The sequence below is a fragment of the Brachyhypopomus gauderio genome, chromosome 3 (genome assembly GCF_052324685.1).
Source record: "Brachyhypopomus gauderio isolate BG-103 chromosome 3, BGAUD_0.2, whole genome shotgun sequence".
Classification (NCBI taxonomy): domain Eukaryota; kingdom Metazoa; phylum Chordata; class Actinopteri; order Gymnotiformes; family Hypopomidae; genus Brachyhypopomus; species Brachyhypopomus gauderio.
The window spans coordinates 1,533,122-1,557,133 of NC_135213.1; the positions used below are offsets into that span (position 1 = coordinate 1,533,122).

A 24,012-nucleotide genomic window follows, 5' to 3' on the forward strand; every position below is an offset into this window, starting at 1 on the left:
ATCACCTGAACAGCAGCATCAATACGAATAAATGAACGTGTACAATTGGATCTACAATGCATAAATGAAGAAAAAATGAGTCAAATGGTTTTCTTTCTTCTTTTTTTTTAATTCAGAAAGAATTGCAAGGTTGTAGAGCAGACCAGAGGCAATACATACATAACATTGTTTACAGTCATTGGTTAGCTATGGTAGCTCCCATACATACAGTAACAGTACAGTTATTGTTTCTTGAACATGAAAGCAACACTGTTATAATGAAGAAAAAAGCCCTGATCAGAGATCCTCGATAATCCCAGATGACAGGATTCCTGGATGAAGTTTAATCCCATGTTAGACAGCACTTTTGGGCAATCACCGCTATAACTGTAATTTCAAGGTGACTGGAGTCACGGGAAGTCAGAGAAACCACCCTGTTGTACGTCTATAGTCTCAGCCCCTATATACTCCTCTGGTAGCCATACTGCAGATGTGGGTGGGGGGGCAGCTTGCCATTCAGGGTGTGTGGCCCACCATCCCCCACCCCACTGGCCACTCACGGAGGGCCTGAACAGGGTCAGCGCCACAGCATTCCAGAAGGGGGCGCTGTTCCACGATAACACAACCAGACGTCAGGCTCTCGGACCGTGTGCTGCTGTCTGTCTGAAGTAGAACACAGGAAATGCCACCCAGCTGTGGAGAGCTGGCGACAGCGGGTGTATTGCTCTTCAAAGAAACACTTCTGTCGAGTTATGAACACGGGTATAAACGTTAAGGCTGCGAATGATGAGGATGAAACGAATGTGCTCGTCTTGACCACAAACGCAAGTTCTAAAGAAAAGCAGGCTGTCAGAATCATTCAAAAACCACAATAATATTTTACATCTTTCTCTTTGTTAGTCTTTCTCCCGTCAGTTGTGCAATATCAGTCAATGCATTTCATATATAATATAAATATATTACACCCAGCACCACCCGTTTCCACCCATTCTACACATTGCTTTGTCCAATCTTAACACAGCTACAGAGAAACTCCTTCAAGCAGTTCAGATTTTCTTAACAGTATTGAAAGCATCTCCTGTATGATAGTCATACAGGTACAGCCCTAACATGGGACTTCCTGCTCACACTGGAATCAAAGCTGCGTGGGCCACGCCCACCAGGGTCTCAGACTCCACCCCCGACTCTCCACCACAAGGCCGTCCGACCGGTGGATGTCCTGGCCAGATCTTCTCAGCCGATTCCTCCACATCTACCAGTCAGTATGCAGAACTGTTCTAACCCAGGTCACGACCCCCCCAGGGGCAGGTGCAGGGGTCACGACCCCCCAGGGGCAGTTGTGCTGGGAGCTGAACAGAACAAAGCCCTAGACGTCATCCCTGAATGCACCGAACACCTCTGCTCGGGTTTACAAAATATAAACAATGTCAGCAACTGAAGGACACACCCACTCATCACTCAACAGGTGTGTGTGTATGTATGTGTGTATGTATGTGTGTGTGTGTGTGTGTGCACACACAGGGAGAGGGTGATATGTTGGCATGTGTCACTATGTGTTAAACCACCAAATACTCTTACACATGTAGACCTTGTCTGTAGTGCAAACGTAACCTCCCACCGGTCTCAGACCAGGATGAGACACAGCGCACAACCGAATACAGGGGGCCCTGGCCTGGCGTAACTCCTAGACTTAAACCACAAATAAATAAAAAGACAAAGACAGTGGACCAGAGCCACAGAAACACCCAGAACGTGCAGACGAAGAAAGGTGTGGTTATCGTCGTGGAACCCAAACCTTCTACATAAAGCTGAAACTCAACCAAATATTGGTGTCAGATAAAACTAAAATAAAAAAAAACATACACAAGGACTCTGCAGGTTTGTCAGAGTGGCCGTCGGGTTAAAAGCGCGGCGCTCCCAGGGGCCGCGGAGGGTGTGTGTGTCCCCAGGGTCAGCCTCATGAAGACTGCACGTCTCCACGCCTCTCCATCTCTGCCTCGTCTAGGGACAGCTTTCTAGAACCGTTGTCATGGATACCAAGTCTTTGAAGCTCCTCCTCTGCGCTGGCCAACGACACCACGGTAACTGTGTGTTCCTCCATCTGCTTCTGAAGGCTGTCCATCTCCTGTCTGCACACACACACACACACACACACACACACCGAGAGACCAACAACCTCAGAAGGGCAATCTTAACCACCACGCAACTGTGCGTTTTAATCCACAATGACGGCTTTCGACGGCTTAAACAAAGTGCGTGTAACATACTTCAGCTGCCGTAAGCAGTTGTGCAGGTTGTTGAGGGGCTCTTTGTTGACGGAGGCGGAGGGCTTCAGTAGCTCGTCCAATAGGGACGCAGGAACCGGACAGTCAGGGATCTTCACCGGGGTCACGGGGGTCGAATCACCTTTCGCATCCACCCGCTGCTGCAGAGAACAAACACTACAGCTAAAACACACATACACCACAAATCCCCCCTCCCACCACACACACACATACACACACACACACACACACACACACACACACACACACCCGGCGGGTGTTCGGACCTTCCTGGCGCGGGCGTGTTTCAGCTCCATCTTCAGCTGGCTGTTGTGCTGGAGGAGAGTCTTCATGCTGCTGCGTAGTTCTCCCACACGCGCCTGCAGCACAAACTTATCCTTCCTGGTGCCGTTCAGCTCCTCCTGGACCTGCTCTAGCTCCACCCGCACCCTCTGCACACACACACACACACACACACACACACACACACACACACACACACACAAGCGCACGCACACACACACGCAAATACACACACGCCAGACTTCAACTTGGTGATGGGTCAACCAGCAGAGCCATATAAACACTTGGGCAAGGGTGTGTGTGTGTGTGTGTGTGCGAGACCTGTAGAGTGTCCTGCACACTGTCCAGCTCTCTCTGGCTGCACTGCTCAGACATCTCCAGCTGGTGGCGCTGTGCCTCCAGCTCTCTCTGCTTCTGCTCCACCTCCCACTTCAGGTCCTCCACCTGCCCAGAGAACAGGAGTGTGCATGTCTCCTTCAGCTGTACGTCTGTGTGTGTGTGTGTGTGCGCGCGCGTGTGTGTGTACCTCCTGGTTAGTGAGTGGCTGTTTGTTAAGCTCCTCCTCCAGCTGTTTCTGCAGCACCTGCAGCTGGTCATGTGCCTCAGCAAGCTCCGCCTCAAACCGGGACACTTCCTCGGTGCGCTGCACATCCTGAGCCCTGAGGACACACCCCATCACCCACGGTTACAGCAGGATGAAACCCGTCTGCACCAGCTGTGGTACAACTGGAAACACTGGAAACACTAAACCCACATTTGCGTGCATTACACACTGGTGCTGCCTCTCTTGCTACATGTGTGTGTGTGTGTGTGTGTGTGTGTGAGAGAGCGTACTCCAGTCTCTTGGCCTGTTCCTGCAGGTTCCTCAGTAGTTCCTCTTTGGCCTGCAGGTCCTTCCTCAGATCACTGAGCTCCAGCACAGCTGCACGGTAGTGTCTGCGATTATGCCCCGCCTCCAACTTAGCCTCCGCTACCTGCCCCACACACACACACACACACACACACACACACACACACACACACACACACACACGTGAGGTCATTTACCTAATTTACCTCAGATATGAGACAGAGCTGTAATGAAAACTGTTCTGAGGCCCAACACTGTGAAGCAGGTGAGATTAAACCCACAAGTCTCTCTACCTGATGTCTGAGATCAGGCACTACAACACGGTTCTGTAATGGAGTTCTGTGTACCTGCTCTGTGAGATCTTTCACTTTAATCTTCTCCTTCTCAAGTGCCGCCTGCAAAGTCTGGACCAGGTTTCTCATCTGCTGGTCTTCCTCCTCCTTCCTCTTCAGCACAGCTTGAACCTTCAACAACATCCCAGGCTCATTTTAACACCTACCTGTGGGTCTTGAATAGACTCACAGCAGAATTAACTTGAACAGATAATCCCACATTCAGTCCTCTAGGAACTGAGGGATGATGAGGCGTCATCACTACACAGCGGTTATAAATCCCTGGGCTCAATCCCAGAGCTCAAGTCTGTACTTTGAGTCGTTTAACTGAACGTGTAGTGCCCCTCGACTGATCGCTGTGTTAATATAGGACACATACAGGCTCCGTGTGGTGCTTCACACCTGCAGATTGAGCTGGACCAGGTCCGCTTCTCTCTTGGCCAGAGCCGTCTCAAGGACCTTGGTGTGCTCCCGCAGTGCATTGTGGGACTGGCCAAGGCCTGCCAGCCTGCCCTTCTCGTGCTCCAGCTCCAGCGCCAGCTTCTTATTGGCGTCCTCCAGTCGCCGGATCCTCTTCTTGAAGCAGCGCGACTCCTGCAGCTGTGAAGAGGAGGGAGTGGCGTTACGCCCCGCCTCCATGCCCCGCCCCGCCAATACGCCCCGCCCCCACACTTGATGTGTGTCTAGTTAGGCCGCCTTGTTAAACCAAAACACAAACCCAGCAGCACACACCAAACAGTGAAACAAACCTGTGAAACTTTACATACACCATTAGAAAAGTACACTAAACCCATTAGGTCAAATAAGAAATGCGCAGTGCCATCTTTGAGTAACAGGCCCACCAGTGTGAGAGTAGCTGAAAGCTCGCTGTAAACGAGTTTACAGAACAAATGTACTGAACGAGTGTATTAGTGTGTACTGAACGAGTGTATTAGCGTGTACTGAACGAGTGTATTAGCGTGTACTGAACAAGTGTATTAGCGTGTACTGAACAAGTGTATTAGCGTGTACTGAACAAGTGTATTAGCGTGTACTGAACAAGTGTATTAGCGTGTACTGAACAAGTGTATTAGCGTGTACCAGAGGTGGGACCAAGTCAGTGTTTTGCAAGTTTCAAGTAAGTCCAAGTCTTTATCCTCAAGTCCCGAGTCAAGTCTCAAGCAAAGACAGTCAAGTCAAGTCAAGTCTCGAGTCAAGACAGGCAACAGTCAAGTCAAGTCCCAAGTCTGAAACTTGGAATTTCAAGTCCTTTCGAGTCTTTTTTTTTTTTTTTTTACCAATGTTGCAGGTATATTTTAAATGTAAATAATAGACACGTGTTCTTTTTTAAATCTGTATTCTCCTCAAATCTTGATAAAACATGTGCAACTGAAAACACGAAGTATAAAAAAATTTTTTATTACACCTCTTTATTGCACAGTTCAATTTGTTAAAATTAGCTGCAAAAATATTCATACTTTAAACTACAATTTTCCAGAAATAAATATTACTGAACGAGTGCATTACAGTGTACTGAACGAGTGCATTACAGTGTACTGAACGGGTGCATTACAGTGTACTGAACGGGTGCATTACAGTGTACTGAACGGGTGCATTACAGTGTACTGAACGAGTGCATTACAGTGTACTGTGCAGAGTGTACTAGAGCAGCAGTCACGAACCACAGGCCCGTGGGTCATAAAAAAATATATATAAAAAAATTCCCTAAATTTCATCGACGATTAAGTCGGAGTGATGTTTTATTTTGATAAATAAAAATAATTAATTGAGATTCACTCCCAATTACATTCGTCGGTGCGTCTGGTGAGTTTTATTTTTATGTGGATTACATTTCTTTTTATGCCAGTCGTATAATTTTATTTACCCCCCACACTTTAAAGGCCGGTCCGTGTAAATATTGTCTGACGTAACCGGTCCGTGAGTCAGGTTGGGGACCGCTGTACTAGAGTGTACCTAACGAGTGTACTGAGTGCTGCTAGTCACCTCGTCCTCCAGCTCCAGAACCTTCTCCTGATACTCCTCCAGCTCGTTGCTGGTGAGACTGATCACCTCCTGCAGCTCTTTCTCCAAGAGGGCTTTACTCTGGAGAACAGACTGAAGCTCCGCCTGCAGAGACTCCACCTTCGCCTGGGAGCACATACACACATTGTTCTAGAACCATGAACATAGCACATTGTTCTAGAACCATTAACATAGCACATTTTCTAGAGCTGTTAACATAGCAAATTATTCTAGAGCCATTAATATAACATTATTCTAGAACCGTTAACATAGCACATTATTCTAGAACCGTTAACATAGCACATTATTCTAGAACCGTTACTCTAGAATGTAGAATGCAGACGTGTAGGCGAGGGGCACCAACGTTTACCTGCAGCGCCTCACTATTGCCCCCTGCGTCCACCTGCGCTTTGAGTTTGACTAGTTCTGCCTCTGCAGTCTCCTTGTCGGTGAGCGCCTCCTGGAGGCGACGGCTGAGAATGCCCACGGCGCTCTCATAGGCCCTGTGCTTGGTCTTCAGCTCCTTCTGGGCGCTGGTCAGATCTGTGCCCAGCCTCTTCACACGCACCTTCTGCTCCGAGATCGCCCTGACGCCCACGACAAGGAAAGGGTGAGTGTGATAATAGACGTATGGATGGATGGACGGATGGATGGATGGATGGATGGATGGATGGTCACGTGACTCACTTCTTGGCCTCCCCCTGCATCTGCTCCACCCTCTTCCTCAAGTCCTCGTTCTCCTCCGTTACAGCAGCGAGCTGACTTTGGTCAAACTGCAGGGACTGGACACGCAACAACACACACACACACACACACACACACACACACACACACACACACACACACACACACACACACACACACACACAGAGTTGGAAGCACAGTCTGAGTGAGTATATGTGTGTACCTGTATGTCCAGTCAGTCTGTGTGCATGTGTGTGTGTGTGTGCGTGTGTGCGTGCGTGCGTGCATGTGTGTGTACCTGTAGCTGCGTATCCAGTCTGTCTCTCTCCGTCGTGACGTTTTGCAGATGCTCCTCCAGACTGGTCATCTGCTGCTGGACTCTCTGCACCTCCTGTAGGAGGCGCTGTTGTTCCTGCTCTGCACTCTTTTTCTCCCCCTCCACCCGCAGGACCTCCTCCTTCAGCTCCTTCACCTCTGAGGCCAGCCTCTTCTTTGAGGCCTTCAACTCGGAGATCAGCTGCTCCTTAGAACTGGCATCACGTCTGTATGCCTCCACCATCACCTATAGGGGGCGGCAGAGAGCACCCTAGTCCTGAATATGGAACGGTACCATTGGTAGGTACTGTAGGTATGGCAGTTTTAGTATAGAAATGCTCATCTGAATTTGAAAACATAAAGGTGTGTGTGTGTACTGGGTGGTAAGGGCTGATTGTGACCAGTCACAAGTGGGAGGAGTTTACAATATGTGGGTGGAGTCACATACCTTCTGTTGCGTCAACTGCTCCTTCAGTTTCTGTGTTTGTTTCTTAAGGGAGACGTTCTCTTGCTGTAAGGATTCAATCTTGAAGACAAAAGATGAAAATTTATACAGAACTGTGTACAAAGCACAGCAGATTCTGCTCAATCACTCCCACGATGGGAAATACACTTGACCCAGGAACCCTGTGACCTCACATCCTGTCCCACCCTCTCGTGACTTCCTGTGCGGGCCTCACCTGTGTGGCCTTCACCTGGACGTCCTGCCGGAGGCGGTCCAGTGCGTCGGCGGTGGCCAGCGCGTCCTCTCCCAGCCGGCCGGCGCTGTCGTCCAGACGGACCTTCTCGTCCTGCGCGGCCTGCAGCGCCACTTCCAGCGCGATCTTGTCGTCGCGGAGGCGGGCCAGCTGCTCGTCTTGGGCGGAGCCGTCGGCCCTGGCCTCCTCCAGCTCCGCCCCCAGCTGCTCCAGCCGCACCTCCAGCAGGCGCATGGCCCGCTCCCGGTCCTGGAGCGCCTCGTGGGCCTCCGTCAGCTGCTGCATCACGCTAACGTGCTCCCGCTGGAACGAGGCCAGCTGCCCGTCCTTCTGGGCCAGGGCCAGTTTAACCTGGACACACACACACACACACACACACACACACACACATACACACGTGAAACAGCCGTTCTACAAACCACCGCCCACACTGAGCACACAAGCCTGGAGATGGGATGTGGATCTCTAATGCTCTGAGGCCGTATTTTCCCATAATGCTGCGGCGCCCTCTGACGGTCCAGGTTTTGATTCTGGACCAGCTGAACCAGGCAGTCCAGAACAGGGAGGACCTGCTACTGCTGTCTGCTGGGAGAGGGAGAAAACGTGGACCACCCGGGATCTCCCAGGCAACACTGCTGCTGGAGGTTAAACCATCTGGCAGGCCTGGATCAGTGCTGTACGCCCAGTCCCCGATCAGAACCTTCATTTTGGTGCTGACCTATGATCAGTTCCCAGCAGTTTTGCTCCCATTTCTGCGACTAAAGGTTTCATGGCCAAAAAACTGATTCAGGAACAGCAGTGTATAACCATGCTGAAATGCAAAGAAGGAACAGGCGACCATTCTGTAAACACGGTCTGTCCTTCTGGGGTTGAAGAATGAAATGACGTGCGTGTGTGTGGGTGTGTGTGTGCGTGTTCTAGCTCTCTCTTTTGTAATGTACATCTTTATCTGTTGTCTCTGCTATATTTTTTCTGTGTGTATGTGATCTATCTCTCTCTCACGTGGTGTGTGTGTGTACCTGATCTATCTCTCTCTCCAGTGGTGTGTGTGTATGCGTGTGTGTACCTGATCTAGCTCTCTCTCCAGTGGTGTGTGTGTGTGTGTGTGTACCTAATCCAGCTCTCTCTCCAGTGGTGTGTGTGTGTACCTAATCCAGCTCTCTCTCCAGTGGTGTGTGTGTGTGTGTGTGTGTGTGTACCTGATCTAGCTCTCTCTCCAGTGGTGTGTGTGTGTGTGTGTGTGTGTGTGTGTGTGTGTACCTGATCTAGCTCTCTCTCCAGTGGTGTGTGTGTGTGTGTGTACCTGATCCAGCTCTCTCTCCAGTGGTGTGTGTGTGTGTGTGTACCTGATCCAGCTCTCTCTCCAGTGGTGTGTGTGTGTGTGTGTGTGTGTGTGTGTGTGTGTGTGTGTGTGTGTGTATACCTGTTCCAGCTCTCTCTCCAGTGATGTGTGTGTGTGTGTGTGTGTGTGTGTGTGTGTGTGTACCTGATCCAGCTCTCTCTCCAGTGATTTTGCCGTATTGGCCACTTTCAGCAGGCTCTCTCTCTCCTCTTCAAACTCCTCCAGTTTGTGCTGCAGATCGTCCTCCACCATCGTCTTCGCATCCTGAATCTGCTGGATAGCTGATTCCTGTGTCAACATGTCTGCCTAGAGGTGGAGTCAGAGAGGAGGCGGGGTCAGGTGAAGTGGAGTCAAAGAGGAGATGGAGTCAGGTGAGGTGGAGTCAGACAGGAGGTGGGGTCAGAGAGGAGGAGGAGGAGTCAAGTGAAGTGGAGGAGTCAAGTGAGGTGGAGTCAGAGAGGAGGCGGAGTTAGGTGAGATGGCAGAGTCAGGTGAAGTGGAGTCAAAGAGGAGGTGGAGTCAGGTGAGGTGGAATCAGACAATATGACTTATGACAAGTGTGTGTGTGTGTGTGTGTGTGTGTGTTGAGGGGCAGACCTCGATGCCCTGCAGCTGAACGGCAATGCGTTCCTTCTCCTTGATGGAGCGGTGTTTGGTCTCAGACAGCTGCTGAGACAACGTCACGTTCTCCATCTTCAGATTCTCCAGCACACCAATCTGAGTCATCTGGCCCACCTGGAGAACAACAAAACAGTAAACAAACCAACAGCAAATGATCAAACACAGCAACCTAAAATCACAGAAACATCCCCTCCTCCCGTGGACACAAGGAGAACTCTGCCTTGACCCCTGCTGGACACCATACCTGCATGTTGGCCATCTGGGTCTGTAGGCGCACGCGGGCCTCCTGAGCCAGGGCCAGCTGGTTCTGGTACCAGACCCGCAGCTGCTGCAGCGACTGCACCTCCGCCTGCGACGTCTCCAGCCGCCTCTGGAGGGCCCCACGCTCCGCCTGGGTCTGCTGCACCTGCGCTTGGAGCTCATTTAGCTGATGTCGCAGCTCACTCACTAACACACACACACACACACACACACACACGCCATGAATTTATATTACATTTCCTTCTATTATTCTACACCTGCAGGTTTTCCTATTATACCAGGAAAGCGTTCACTAGGATATTAAATGGATTTCAATAGATCTATATAGATATAAATGGGTTTTATAGACATAAATGGACATCTGGTAGCATGTAGGATTCTATCCAGATGATTTCAGGACTGTTACAAGGCAGCAGAGAGCTGCTAGCATGAGACATTTGCATTCGCGTTAAAAGTTTCCTACTGGTTAGCACCGCTAGCCACTGGCTTTCACTGGTTAGCACCGCTAGCCACTGGTTTCCACTGGTTAGTACCGCTAGCCACTGGATTCCACTGGTTAGTACCGCTAGCCACTGGATTCCACTGGTTAGCACCGTTAGACACTGGATTCCACTGGTTAGCACCATTAGACACTGGATTCCACTGGTTAGCACCGCTAGCCACTCCATAGCACCGCTAGCCACTGGCTTCCACTGGTTAGTACCGCTAGCCACTGGATTCCACTGGTTAGCACCATTAGACACTGGATTCCACTGGTTAGCACCGCTAAACACTGGATTCCACTGGTTAGCACCGCTAAACACTGGATTCCACTGGTTAGCACCGCTAGCCACTCCATAGCACCGCTAGCCACTGGCTTCCACTGGCTTTGTTAGCACTGCTAGCCACTGGCTTCCACTGGTTAGCAAATGTTAGCATCAGCCCTTCAGCCTCCTCACCCGTGCCGTCCTTGGAGGTCAGACTCTGCTGCATCTCCTCCACCCGTCCCATCAGCCTCTGGTACTGCTGCTCGGCGACCTGCAGGTCGTTGCCTAGCGACGCCAGGCCTGCGCTCTTGTCCTCCAGCTGGGTCTGGAGGTCGGCGACGGTGCGCTCGAGGGCGGAGCGGTCGGCCCGTAGCGACGACGCCTCGGCGGCCAGGGAGCCCTGCCTCTCCGCACTGGCCCTCGCCTCCTCCACCCGCGCCTGCAGCTGAGCACTCGCGGCCGCCAGCTCCGCCTGCAGCTCCGTCTTCTCCTGCAGGGCCTGGACAGGAACGCGGGAACACGGTCAGGGTGCGGGACACTAATACTGCACGTGCTTGGTGCAGGGACGGTACTCTGTCCATATTTCATATCAGCTCACCTGACTGGCCTCTGAGCAGAGAGACTCCACCTGTCCCTCCAACCGCATCTTCTCCTTCAGGACCTGCAGCATCTCATCATGGGTTCCCATCACTGAGCTACCGTAAGACACACTGTACACACACACACACACACACACACACACACACACACACACACACACACACACACACACACACACACTTACTTTTATCACCTTACTGTGTCAATTTAAAATGTTTTAAAATGGCTGCAGGGCCTTAAAACGTAATGAAATTCTTAGTCAGTGTCAGTGAAATGTAGCGTGCTGGGGTGGGGTGTGGGGCAGTTAAAGTGGTTCACTGGGTAGTGTGTGGGCTGATGTGGAGGGTGGTGTGTGAGGTGGTGCGCAGTGCTCTGCACCTGCTGGAGAAGCTGTCCCTGCGGCTGCGAGGCTCCATGCCCTCCGCCTCCTGCTCCATCCGCTGCTCCTCGGTCGCCGCCTGCAGCACCTCCCGCAGCGAGGGGAACTGCCCCACCGCCTCCGCCGACACCTCCCGCCCCTCCACCAGGTACGGAGCCAGGGGCACCGCCGCGCCGCTGTAAGAGGAGCTGTCGCTGTCGTTCCCGTCCAGACGGAAGCCCGACTCACTCCCGTCCGCCTCGGACGCGCCGTCCTGGATTATCCGGGACGACTCCGCGGGGCCGTCCGGCTCGGAGCCGACGCTGATCTCGGAGACGGTGGAGACGGACTGGAGGGAACTGAAGGAGACGTCCACGGAGAGGGCGGCGCGGGAGGTGGCCGCCGCCTCCGAGCTGGTCCCAGACTCCTCCGGGGTCTTGTAGTCCGCCAGGGAGTGGATCTTACTGGGCCGGCCACTCCTGGACTTCCGGTCTTTGGTGGGTGGGATCCCCAGACTGCCCAGTTTGGGACCACGGGGGACACTGGTGCGGAGGAAGGAGTACTCCTTCGTCATAGCAACAGTATTGGCACGTGGCAGACCCTCGGGGTGGAGCATGAGCTCAGGGTCCAGAGTACTGAAGGGGCGGGGCTTTGGTGTGGCCCGGTTATGAGACTGGGGTAAGAGAGAGAGGGGGGGAGAGAGAGGGAAGGACAGAGAGAGGGAGGGGGAGAGCATGACCGAGTGAGAGAGACAAAGACAAACAAAATAAAACACAAGAAAGTGAAAAAAGAAAACTTAGCAATTCAGTTCACTTCCCATAAGCCTCATCATGCAGGGTGTAGGAGACCCATGTTACAATGGGAATAACCATAAACCCAACATGGCTGCCTGCTTATTAAAACACTCACGACTTCCTCTGATCAGTCACACAAAAGAGCGGCTGAGGGAGGATGATGGGACATGCTGGTTAGGAACTAAACAAAAGGCTTTGTGGGAAATGTCAGGCACTGACTCATGTGATGAGTAATGCGTTAGACCTCAAAGAGAAACGTCAGGATTTACTCCAAAATTACTGAAATGCTCTGACAGCTTCCATCTATTGACTACTTACATTCTCCTTTAATTAGAACTCAAAATAGTGCTAAACTTTAACCTAACTGTATATACGCAGACCAACCTCACCTTATTTAAAAAAAAAAACAGTGCTGTCAATTCCAGGTGCCGCGATTAAAAGTCCTCACCAGGATTTTGCTCAGGCTTCCTGGATTGTGTTGACTCCACTAATTTTACCTGGATTGCTAATTAGAAAATCTAGCAAGCTTGAGCAAAATCCTGGTGAGGACTTTTAATTGCGGCACCTGGAATTGAGAGCACAAAAAAAAAAAAATTTAACTACAGTGTTGACATTTTAGAGTTTCTTTAAAAATAAAGAGTGTTAGAAAAGTTAGCATGCTTCTTAGCAGCCATAGCATGTCGGTGCGCAGGGCTAGCATGTTGGCTAGCATGTCACTGCGCAGGACTAGCATGTTGGCTAGCATGTCACTGCGCAGGACTAGCATGTTGGCTAGCATGTTACTGCGCAGGGCTAGCATGTTGGCTAACATGTCACTGCGCAGGGCTAGCATGTTGGCTAGCATGTCGGTGCGCAGGGCTAGCATGTTGGCTAGCATGTCGGTGAGCAGGGCTAGCATGTTGGCTAGCATGTCGGTGAGCAGGGCTAGCATGTTGGCTAGCATGTCGCTGCGCAGGGCTGGCATGTTGGCTAGCAGGTTGCTCACCCGCTCCTTGTGTCTCTGCACACGGTACTGTTTCAGTTGCTCCTCCAGGCGTCGTCGTGCCTCCAGGCGAATCTTTTCCTCATTCTCCATCTCTTGGGGTGGATCATTTGATACTAAACACACACACACACACACACACACACACACACACACACACACACACACACACAAAATCAAGCCATGAGCCACAGAGAGCCACATATATCTCTTTCACATAGATACATATACAGATATAGGTCCATCACCGACATCGTCAATCAAGCCATTGAGGGTAGTCGTCACTGTCCCTCCAGTATGTAATAACGTGATTAAAAATAGTATGTGAGGTTGTTAGTCATAATGAGCCTTAATGAGAACTCAGGGGTCGTTAGTTATAACGAGCCTTAACGAGACCTGAGAGCGAGCTTGTGTGATGATGCCGTTGCTTTGGGCAGAGGTGAGGAGGCATGCAGTCAAGGCCTGAACCAGCATCACATGACCAGCCACTCCCAATGGAAACAGTGTCATGTGATCACCCAAAGGAAACATGTGAGCCAAACATCAAGCTCGTGGGTGAGGTAACCAAGGCCTGGCTGGGTTGGCTGGGGTTAGGGCAGGTGAAAGAGCCCTTATCTGCCATCTATCATGAACAGACCCGTAGCGTGGGTCTGTTCTTGGTACCGGTACCGTGGGTCTGATCGCGGTACCAGCAGCACTGCGTCCAAACCTTCCCCAAGAGCCCACACGGCATGCAGAGAACACACTCCACGTGTTCATGATGACACATGTTCAGCCATGTTAAAACACACTGCTCCCCAAAGCAGGAAACCCATCAATGACATACATGCACGTGCGCTCAAAAACACACACACACACACACACACACACACACACACACACACACACACAAGGTAGAGGACAGTCATGGCACCCGACTATCATCTTTGATAGCTTCGCCACAGGGGCAAAAATAGGGGGTTATAGAACAGGGGCAATTATCCAATCAAACCATCACACCAGCGTAAGGAGCCAATCTGAAGGTTAGGACACGTGGGGGCGGGGTGAGAGAGGCGGGGTGAGGGAGGCGGGCGGGGCAATCGGGCGATACGAGGTGGTTACTCAGTATCGAGCGCTTACACAATTCTGTCTCCTGCATTGGAATACTTATTCTGAGCGACAGCAGGGCGTCGCTCTTGTGAGCACCGCCCTCTGGCTTCTCTAGGCTGTCAGGGGGAGGAGCCACACCTGGGTCCCGCCGGGCGCTCAGGGGACAGATGGTGGGGTCGCTGCCCTGGGAGGGAGCACCCACTGGGGGGCTGGCCTCTCCCACGGCTCTCTGAGCCTCTCCGTTCTCCAGGGGTGCACCTCTGATGTGACCTGTGGGAGAGAGAGTCCCAGTCACTCAGGGATTGGCAATACGCCAAAAACATCATAACAATACATCACCATACACAGCACTTTTAAAATGTATATATATCTCTGACACTAAACTGAGCACAGCACATTTTTTTTTATATGAAAACTACTGTACAATGACATTTAAATGAACTGTTGGCAAATTAAACAAATGAAGTGCACAGCACATTGTGTAAGATGTCCCGTTGCTCTGGAAACTTTACACTGCAGTACACTCTAGTTCTCCCTCTCACACTCAATATATATTAGAATTAAGAAGGCTATATAAAAAGTGGTGTGCTAACTAAATTAGAGCAATATCCCTAAATAAACTAACTGAATTAGAACAATTTATTTCCTTGTAATTGTTCATTTTCAAAGCAGCTTCGGTTGATGTTTCCAAAAATACTAACAATATCCATGATATATCAAGATAAGAATACCGCAACATAGGTTTATCGTAATCACTTTAACATATCACACTGCCCAGCCCTACATAACACCAGTGGATTTGTTATCGCTGGTCTGGTATGTTCATGAGCTGATCGAGTAAGCACAGCCCCAACAGCCCATGGTGTCTTCAGCATCCGTAGAAGTGCTTGGAGATTAGATCTGGGGAGAGGTTTTCCCAACGCACGGCTCACACACACGTGATGCAGGTACACAGTCCTATATCTAGGGTCTGGTCCATCAGTCCCTCTGCATTCTTTTGCATTCAAAACAACAAGAGCCGCTTTTGTTTGAAATCCAGCCTCCGTGATGTCAACTGGCAGTTTCCAACTCAGCTTCTCTCTGTGTGATGCAGACACTCTTCATCCCACGCCTCTTCATCCTCCTCCTCACTGAAGGTAAGCCACAGCTCCCAGACTCTGCAGGGGACGCCGGCTCTCCAAAACAGCCTGCAGTTCTTATTTTACAGAGTCTAATTTAGCCGCTTCTATCAAACCAACAAACATGCGCAACATTTCTGGAATGTGGTTTGGTTTTTAATAAGCATATTGGTATTTTGAGTAACTAAAGTTCATTAGAGGGAATGCAGCATTCAAGAGCATGACAAGAGAAGGCTCGTTTTGAGCAGCAGACAGAGCAGTTTGACGGCTGTTTGCAAATGACAGTATTTACAAATCACTTCATCCCTCACAAAAACGCCCACTCTGTGGTCTTGACAAACAAGTCCAACAGCTAAAGATATAAAGGAACAGCTCAAAGGTAACAGGACACCCTCACCAGAACAGGAGACCTCAAGCTGACAGTTGCGGTAGAGTAAAAGTCTTCAACCCAGAGCAGCCGTGGAGCGGTGATCACTCACCGTTGGGCATGTTCTCAGCAGGTGGAGGTGTCTCCTGCTCCTCCGGTTTGTGAGACGTTACGGTATCTGGGAGCACGTCGCCACCGGGCTGTGGTCCTCCCGTCTGGAGAGGACTGGTCTCGGTCCACACTGACTGACTGGTTCCGTCCTCCATCCTTGAGTGAATGCGAGTGATGCCGCACCGGGGTCCATGGACGGGGGCGCCTCTCCTACCGCGGGTCTCACAGATCTCGGTTAACGGAACCAGTCGAGCTCCCGGTATGTCAACCTGGAATATATCGTGATATATATACACATAACCGTGGCGATGTTTTCGGTTTTATTTCATGTGTGTTAGGCCACAATCTCTAAAGAATGTATAACGATAACGGATAACGAGCTGGCGTGGATGTAATCTTTATTCCTGGATCTGTTAATGTCACGCACGATAAATATTTGTCTTGTGAATCAGGAACGGTTGATAATCAGTTAGCATTAGCCACCTAGCCACGCTCGAGGATTAGGCTAGCTGCCAGGACCACCGCCTGCTCGCGACGGCAGGAAAACACACGAACGTCTAACACTCTCCGCCAACCTGTATACTCCGTAATAAACAAACGAACGGAAATAAGTTTTACAAGATTTACACGCCGGTGTCAACAAACAAAAGCTTTTATTTACCAACCTTCGAGCCGTCCTCCTCCCAGCTCGAACTACGTGGCTGTTTAGATTCCGTGAGTTTCAGAATCCGACTTGAAACATCGTGCGTCGTAACAAAGTTCCGGGTAGGAAAGCGGCTTACGCGCCTATACACATCAATAACGAGGCGAATGACACACTGAAATAACGCAATTATAGAAATACATTTATGTACATATTTATTACATTTATTTTACACCACTGTATATTTCCATTTCTTTTTAAAACCTAAACACTTAAAATATAGTGTAGCTATCCAATGTTTGCTTTGCCATTTCCATGCTGCCATATCTTAATATTCTGCAGTCATATCATTCAATGTAACTATTAGAAGTTATAATAGTCAACTTGTATGCTATTACTGCACCTGACCAGAACTGGTCCCAATAAATGTTAACGTATAAAACTCAGTGTAGCTTAGGTGATAGTAGTGTTTTCCCAAAGTGGTGCAGAACATGCTTTAAAATATATAAATTTTGTTAAATTAACAGCAAAATGTTACATGTTCAGTGAATTACTTGAAAGTATGTAATAATTAATCCATTAATTGAACATAACAGTGTTCATCTGTCCATTACTGTTGTTTCCCAGCATTATAGCTTCACAATCAACAGAACAGTTACTGATGTAACAGGTATTTCCCAGAATACTTTGCATCAAGCATGTCAACATTCACCAAAAAGCAACGACACATTCAACATTGGCCCCACATTCATGCTTCCAAAACAGAGACCAGTGAGGGGATTAAGGATAAAGCATTGGTTTTTAATTTGGTTTTTCTTCACAACCCTTAAACATAATGTGCATAACATTTTACCACTAGAAAAAGTGAGATTAACCCCATTAACCATTGAGATACCAACGCGAGTCAACAGACCAGTTTCCCTCTGTCACGTGCTCAAGAAAGCAAGGGAATGCAAGAAAAGTCTACAGGATCGATTCACTTCAAAATAAAGACAAAGGAAACTTTGTGAGCGTTCAATGTGTCAAGCCAACAACCCGGATCAGTGAAAGACCATCCGTTCTGTCACCACCTTGCTGTTTCACCGTCATACACACCAGGATGCTAATCTCACACTCCAGATGCCCTCTGCCTAATGGAATGACCAGAAGTAATTTTAGTCCGAGTCCTAAACACACCATAGCACATTTCTGTGAAAACGAGTAACCGTGGGTTCAAGGCCTGCAGGTGTTTAACGTGAACTTCTGCTGGGTATCTTAACACTAACTTGTTTGGGTTCCTTTCATTCCTGTTAGCTGAGCACTAGGCCTTAGTGTAAGCAAGCACAGCACACACTCAGACAGACACGGTGACTTTATTTTCCTGATTCTCAGTCAAACAAGTAGTCCAGTCTTGGTTTCGTAGGATTTATTTAGAGTTCCCTCAGACGCAGGTCTAACCCACTTCAGCCAAACTCCAGCTACCCAAACAACCATCACACAGGGAGCTGACCACCCTGGTTAAATCCTCACTCATACCCCTCCCCTCGGGCCACACATCACTTCACAACCTTCAAGAGTACAAAACAAACAAAAAAAAAATAAAAACAAAAACAAAACAGAAAATGCAAGAAAAAAAAAAAAAGTCACCCAATGTGGGAACAGACTAAGCGCAGACACCTGGTGTGAGTGTGTGTACCTGTGGAGGGGCGGGGCGACAGAGTGTGAGTGGGCGTGTGTGTGTGAACGCGCTCGCGTGTTATGTGAATATCTTGATTGCGAAATGGACACCAAGAGTGGCATCAAGGTGTTGATGTGTGAAGTCAGGAGGCAAACAAATGAAAAACAAAACAAAAGTAAAAAAAACAAACAAAAAAAAGTGTCCAAATGTCATTATCAGAGTCTATTGTAGAAAAGGGAGAAGCGCTGCAGGACAGAGAGACGCGGCCACTCCCATCTCCAGCCAGAGGGGGCGCCGCCACTTCCCTCTTCAGTTCTCCTCCGGCTTCTTCTCCTTCTCTTCCTTCTCCTCCTTCACGTTCTGCGTCTGCTCTGAGCTCTCAGTCTTCTCTTTTACAGAGAGCTCCTCCAGCTTCTCTGCTACTTTGTCAGCGTTACCTGTCGTTACACACACACACGTACGTCACAAAAAGCCTCAACCGAAGGCCCATAGCACAGAGTCCTGGTGCTGAAGTCAGACGGAGGTTTGTGACAGTGAAGTTAAAGTGATGGGACCCTGTTGAGACCCTGACCCTTACTACGAAATGCTGGCTAATTATTAAACAAGAGTAATCAAATTGGAATTAAGAAATCTATACAAGGAGATGTGCAGAGCTGAAAACAGCTGGAGTTTGACCTTTGACTTGGGAGTGTGTGTGCTAAAGCCCCTCTGATTTTCCCAGAGCCCCCTCACTGAGGATGTTGCGGAACACACTGCATCTTGCCAGCAGGAGGGGCTAGCGAGCAACATCGCGCAATCCGCAGGCTGCTGTAGCAGACTGAAAAAGTTTGGGGTCGTAGGGAGCGGCCCGAAACAGAGTGAGTCTGCGATAGGGGTGCGGCAGGGGACGGGGCCAACTCACCATCCAGAGACTTCCTCACTTCCTCTTTGCATTCGTCAAACTTCAACTTAAACTTCTGTGCATCTGCAGAAAGAAGGAAAAACTGTGAATGGCTGCGAGTGTGAATGGCTGAGAGACGCAGTGTAAGTGGCTCCATACTGGCAATTGCTTTAGGGCCGTACCGGGCCCCGCGCTAGAGAACTAGTGCTGTGTGTTACTCACTCTCAGCGTTGAGGAAGCGGATGGCTAGCAGCTCTGGTTTGGGTTCTTCATCTGCAAAGTCAGCATGCGTGTTCCACACCCAGGCCCTGTCACTGCCTGCGTTCGGCTTCAGCTCCATGGCGGGCATGACTACACACACACACCCCCACGCACACACCACAGACACACACAGTTCTCAGCTGAAAATAATGTCCAAGAGCCACTTTTTTTTTTTACTGTGTTACGGCAAAGAGCCACTTCATACAGGGACATGTAAATTGTTGACGGGGTGGGGGTGGTGTGTAGTGGACAGTATTAGGGGCTCGCTAGGCTTGTAAACAAACCGAGCACCACGAAGATGTAGCAGTGTGTCGCCCTCAGAGTTGATGAGGTAACCGGGCCACTACACAGACAGTTTGTGCAGGTGAGAGTGCGGACCGGCTGGGGAGCCGCATGAAACCAGGCAAAAAGCCGCATGCGTCTCCCAGGTTGGCCACTCCTGATTTAGCTTATCTGTGATAAATTGTGGTCATCACTTTTCACTTGGTAGTTACCGTTTATAATTTGGCCAGAAACACTTCCATTGCGTTGTGATTGGATTTGTAGTGTTTCTGAAATGTAGTGTACCTGTTGTAATTTTGAGGAATTTCTGTATTTGCAGCAAGCAACGCAATGGGCTTTCTTGACAACCATATTAATGTCAAGTACATTCAATACGAGAAGAAACAGCCAACCCAAGAGTGCGAGTCATCACTTTAAAAAGCTGACTTTCGTTGACAAATACTCATGTCACATACAAAAACGCATCTCACAGTGATGTTCCTTATGGCAGCTTTAAAGACCTGTGGCTAATATATTACTCACTGCAGCCTTTAAAGGGCCTCATGAGATACCGTGGAGAGCCGTTGAGGCGTGTTTTTGGACCCGGGGCGGGGGGGGGGGGGGGGGGGGGGGGGGGGGGGGGGGCAGCTGATGGAGGCATGTCAGTGGGTGTGGCAGCTGGGTGGAAGGTGGGCGGGGCTCACTGTGGTGGTTGGCGCAGATCTTGAGCGTGCGGTCGCGGCGCATGAGCAGGCGGATGGAGCCCTTCTCTTTGTGGCGGAGCAGCTTCACGTCGCCTGTGCCGCGCTCCTTCCACTCCGGAGACTCGCTCTCGCTGGCAAACCGGTACAGCTTCGCTCGCCTGCGCGCGCGCGCACACACACACACAGTTTTGCATCACTGTCTCCGTTTCCCAGCAACGAGGACATCATCGGACCGGAGCGGGACCCTGCGGCCCTGCACTTAAGTAGCCTGGACTTCCTTTTTCTGTTTTATTCTGTACTGTTGAAGTCCGTTCAAAGCAATAAGCAGCAGAGTGCATCATATCTGGGAACTAGTGACAGTTTATGGTTACTACCTGCAGGTAATCAACATTTGATTGGGTTCTCCTGATTTACATAAACCAATAAAAAAATAATAAAAACAGCCAGCCCAACTGCAGCAGTAGCCAATCAGTGACACTCAATGCCACACGGCTAAGACAGAAGGCCCAACTGGGATTGAACCTGTGTGGTGTTTGAAGAGCAGGACCGGTGGACCTGTGTGGTGTTTGAAGAGCAGGACATGCTCACATTTTGAACAGCTCCTCCTCATCCTCCTCCAGGGTTTTGACCTCACGCTCCGGCAGCGACACGATGGGCTCAAACTGGGGGTCGTGGTTCGTATCATCTGCATTATCTGTGGGCGTTTCGTGGTCGTCTTGCGTGTCCTTGCCGAAGAAAAACACGACAACAGTGGTTTTAGCCCAAACCTCCCACACAACCCCAACGGAGATGCTCGTGACAATGGCCTGTATTCACAAACCTACAGAGGAAGGCTGATCTAGGATCAGATTCCAGTCTTACTTATTTGAATGAAATGTATCCAAAGACTTCAGAGGTTTTGTGAAACCAGCCGCCATTCTAATGTCTGTCGCTACAGCTCACACTCCTTGTACCACCTGGGGTGTTGGTGTGGGCGGGTTTGGTGAGCTCAGAGCGGGAACGTTAGAACGAAAGCCGGCGGGATTTAAAGCGCTCACTCCAAACTTCTCCTTTTGTCCACGATTTGCTGCAGCAACCACTCACTCCCCACCGGTCCTGAACTTGGACCGAGTCGAGTTTAACGGGGACGTCAGCGCGCGCCCTGTTACGATCCGGTGCATCAACACACAGTAAACCAAGAGTGCACCAGACTTCTCCTCCTCAAGTTCACGGCGCTCGGTGCTGCTACACGAAACATCTCCGGTGAAGCGTCACCGATAACGGTCTTCCAACCAGGATTTAACGTGCAGCCGGAACCCTGGCCTCGGGTTAAAAGCACATGTCCTCCGCTGAATAGCTACAAAGAACCGGGAGACAGCTCGCTGCTTGGCCGCTCTTCGCCACTATTAGCTAGCTAGGCCGCAGAATAACGCCAGAAAATCGAGATTTCCTTTGTACTCAAATATCACACACATTAGTTCAATTCAATAAGTTTTTCAACAGTTATGGGTCCATCTCTGCAGCGGGTCTCCACACCACCAGGACAGCGTGCAGGACCGTTAGCTCGCTGGCTACAGCTATGTTGGCCTAGTGAGAGTCGGCGGGTAAACGTCCGCGTTAATGCGAGCCTGTCGGGAAATAAAACTCCTCCTAAATAAGAGCGGGTGGTCGGCGGCTGTGAGGGGTCGTGAAGCGTCTCTGGAGGGGGGAGCGTCTCCACCAACACCAACTAGCGTTAGCGGCACCGACCCGGAACTAGCGCCGCCGCACTCGGCTAGCGAGCCCGAACCCGGACTAGGCACACCGTCGTGAAACTACCAGCGCCCATGAAGAAAAGGCTTCAGTTCGTGTTTGGTTTACGTCAAAATGCCACCAGGTTTTATTTTATTCGAGCTCAACGGCCACGACGTCCGTGTTTAAGGCGGGACGCGCTCGCGTTAGCCACGGCTAGTCCGCCAGAACAGGCGGTAAAGTGGGGGACCACAACGGGACTAATGTCCTACAAAGACACCCGAACACGACGGTACTACAGCGGGACTAATGTCCTCTAAAGACACAGACACGACGGTACCGGTGGGTCGGAGAGACGTTTACAGGTGGACTATTCCGCCTGAAATGAGCGAGCCGGCCCGCGGGGTAACCGCCGTCTTCGGTTAATCGGAGCGCGCGAGCGACCTCGCGCCGGCTTTTAAATTCCCCCCCCATCACAAACCAGTCAAATATGCGCCAAAACGAACGCTTTAACAGTCAACATCGGCCTCCTGACAAAAAAATAACCGCGTCAAACGATCCAAAATGAACACGTGCGCACCGAAATGATTTTCTCACCTTCGGATCCGCCATGGTTGTGTAGATGTTTGAAGATTACGGAGTTTCGATGGTTTGATTCGGCGCTGTGGCTGGAGTTGAGCTACTTTCTTCCTTTCGCGCGCCGAGCCGGAGGATCGCGTCGGTGACGCAGCTGCTGCCCAGACGAGGCTGTGGATGTGTTCACGGCGCGCGAATCTGCGCAAATCAGCGCAAATCTGCTCCTTCTTACGTTTTCCTAACGTTACATTTGTATTTTAAAGAACGTTAAGAATTGGTTCAGCATTTTCTATCTAACCTAAAAGGTAAAGACATCTACACTCGTTTGTGTTCTCTGCCTTGGAAGAAATAATGATTTTTTTTTCCTGACCTTTCTGAACGCTCAGAGGCAGCTCTTAGCACAGTAATGTCATGGCAACAGAGGTCACTGAGTACATATATTAGTGGGGCGAAGCAAACTTACACTCACCAAAACGGGCTGAATCACAGCCTGACTGGTGATGTACTGAAGAGAAAACACAGATAGAGGAATGGGTGGATGGATAAATACATGAATAATCTCATCCTTAGCCACTGTGTTTACTCCTGTTTGACATAGGCGCGTCAAAACATACGATTGCGTAATCTCTCTTTGTGGTTATCTGCGGTAACGTCCCAAGAGCAGCTATTCTCTCTCCGCCGTCAACCACCAGGGGGCGCATGTGAGCGCAAGTGCTTCACAAAGACTCATCGAAGCCTGTAGCAGATTTCAGGTTTCACTGTTCCCTTCAACCAGCTATCCCTACATTACGCCTAATACAAACCAAGATAAATCATACGGATTGTTCTCTGGTCAGTGTACAGGACGGTCTAACAGCTGTTCTGTGCAGTAGGAGTCAACCTGACTGGCTGCAGATTTTAATGCATTCTAGCTGTTCGACACTAGAAGCATAACCCAGGAGCAATACTACATAGACTCAACATTCTCTGCTCCCTAAAGAACAGCAAACTGAATCAACCAGCAAATATGTTGCATTCACACCTGCGGCACAGTGTGTGCTTCACTTGTGCAGGATATATATATATATATATATATATATATTATTTTAAGGAAAATAAGCCGTTTAAAAACGTGCTTGAACACCAATGCCAAGAAATCAACACTATTATTATAGTGTAATTTAAACCAGTTCTATGAGCAAATTATTTCTGCTTTTAACTGGGTGAGTCACTGGGACTCGTCACACACCATGGGCCACACAGCTGAAGCTTGGCCCGAATCTCCTTTCTTCTGCTCACTTCCTGCGTTCACTGGGGTGTGTGTGTGTGGAGTCTAAATCTCACAGCTGTCAGGGTTTATGGGGACTTCCTCGGCCGTGCGGAGGGTGGTTCACGGAGGAACCCTGAACCCCAGTGCTCCTGTGATCCAGTTGTTCATGTTAAACCCTGCCATTCCGTTACCCTCAACAAACCTGCAACTGACGGGCGGTTCAAGACTGGAGTGTGTGTGTGTGTGTGTGTACATT

The 24,012-nt window shown here is 49.9% G+C and overlaps 2 protein-coding genes and 1 non-coding gene across 5 annotated transcripts; all 3 read right to left on the reverse strand.

Annotated features, from left to right (window-relative positions):
• Positions 1–85: 85 nt before the first annotated feature.
• golga3 (golgin A3) lies at positions 86–16,593 on the reverse strand. 3 transcript variants are annotated; one of them, XM_076998846.1, is made up of 24 exons: positions 16,481–16,593; positions 15,817–16,084; positions 14,358–14,489; positions 13,134–13,246; positions 11,375–12,027; positions 10,995–11,106; positions 10,589–10,895; positions 9,634–9,836; positions 9,366–9,503; positions 8,913–9,074; positions 7,409–7,777; positions 7,177–7,254; positions 6,712–6,975; positions 6,417–6,511; positions 6,100–6,316; positions 5,712–5,855; positions 4,131–4,328; positions 3,744–3,860; positions 3,381–3,520; positions 3,073–3,205; positions 2,868–2,990; positions 2,531–2,695; positions 2,247–2,404; positions 86–2,108 (listed from the first exon to the last, which is right to left on the reverse strand). In XM_076998846.1, exons 2-24 carry the CDS (start codon positions 15,968–15,970, stop codon positions 1,937–1,939), a joined length of 4,347 nt encoding a protein of 1,448 aa, XP_076854961.1. In that variant the 5' UTR covers positions 15,971–16,084; positions 16,481–16,593; the 3' UTR covers positions 86–1,936. The 3 variants fall into 3 exon arrangements, with proteins under 3 accessions (XP_076854961.1, XP_076854960.1, XP_076854959.1); XM_076998845.1 differs by having other exon boundaries at positions 2,247–2,401; positions 14,250–14,489; XM_076998844.1 differs by having other exon boundaries at positions 14,250–14,489.
• Positions 16,594–17,238: 645 nt separating this feature from the next.
• ranbp1 (RAN binding protein 1) lies at positions 17,239–22,799 on the reverse strand. Its single transcript, XM_076998852.1, has 6 exons — positions 22,529–22,799; positions 20,810–20,946; positions 20,222–20,379; positions 19,218–19,346; positions 19,017–19,079; positions 17,239–18,552 (listed from the first exon to the last, which is right to left on the reverse strand). Exons 1-6 carry the CDS (start codon positions 22,541–22,543, stop codon positions 18,425–18,427), a joined length of 630 nt encoding a protein of 209 aa, XP_076854967.1. The 5' UTR covers positions 22,544–22,799; the 3' UTR covers positions 17,239–18,424.
• LOC143511070 (small nucleolar RNA SNORA77) lies at positions 18,849–18,982 on the reverse strand. Its single transcript, XR_013130146.1, has one exon. It is a non-coding gene; the product is annotated as a small nucleolar RNA SNORA77 (small nucleolar RNA).
• Positions 22,800–24,012: the final 1,213 nt, after the last annotated feature.

What these genes read in the sequence shown, in the direction of transcription:
- golga3 (XM_076998844.1), bottom strand. Translation starts at nt 15,970, where the DNA reads ATGGAGGACGGAACCAGTCAGTCAGTGTGGACCGAGACCAGTCCTCTC. An exon ending in TGCAGAGACACAAGGAGCGG is followed by an intron (nt 12,028 to 13,133) that starts GTGAGCAACCTG and finishes CTCTTACCCCAG; the next exon opens with TCTCATAACCGGGCCACACC. An exon ending in TGGAGAGAGAGCTGGATCAG is followed by an intron (nt 7,778 to 8,912) that starts GTACACACACAC and finishes GTGTGTGTCCAG; the next exon opens with GTTAAACTGGCCCTGGCCCA.
- ranbp1 (XM_076998852.1), bottom strand. An exon ending in GAGGAGGAGCTGTTCAAAAT is followed by an intron (nt 20,380 to 20,809) that starts GTGAGCATGTCC and finishes GCGCGCGCGCAG; the next exon opens with GCGAGCGAAGCTGTACCGGT. An exon ending in GATCTGCGCCAACCACCACA is followed by an intron (nt 19,347 to 20,221) that starts GTGAGCCCCGCC and finishes GTGTGTGTGTAG; the next exon opens with TCATGCCCGCCATGGAGCTG.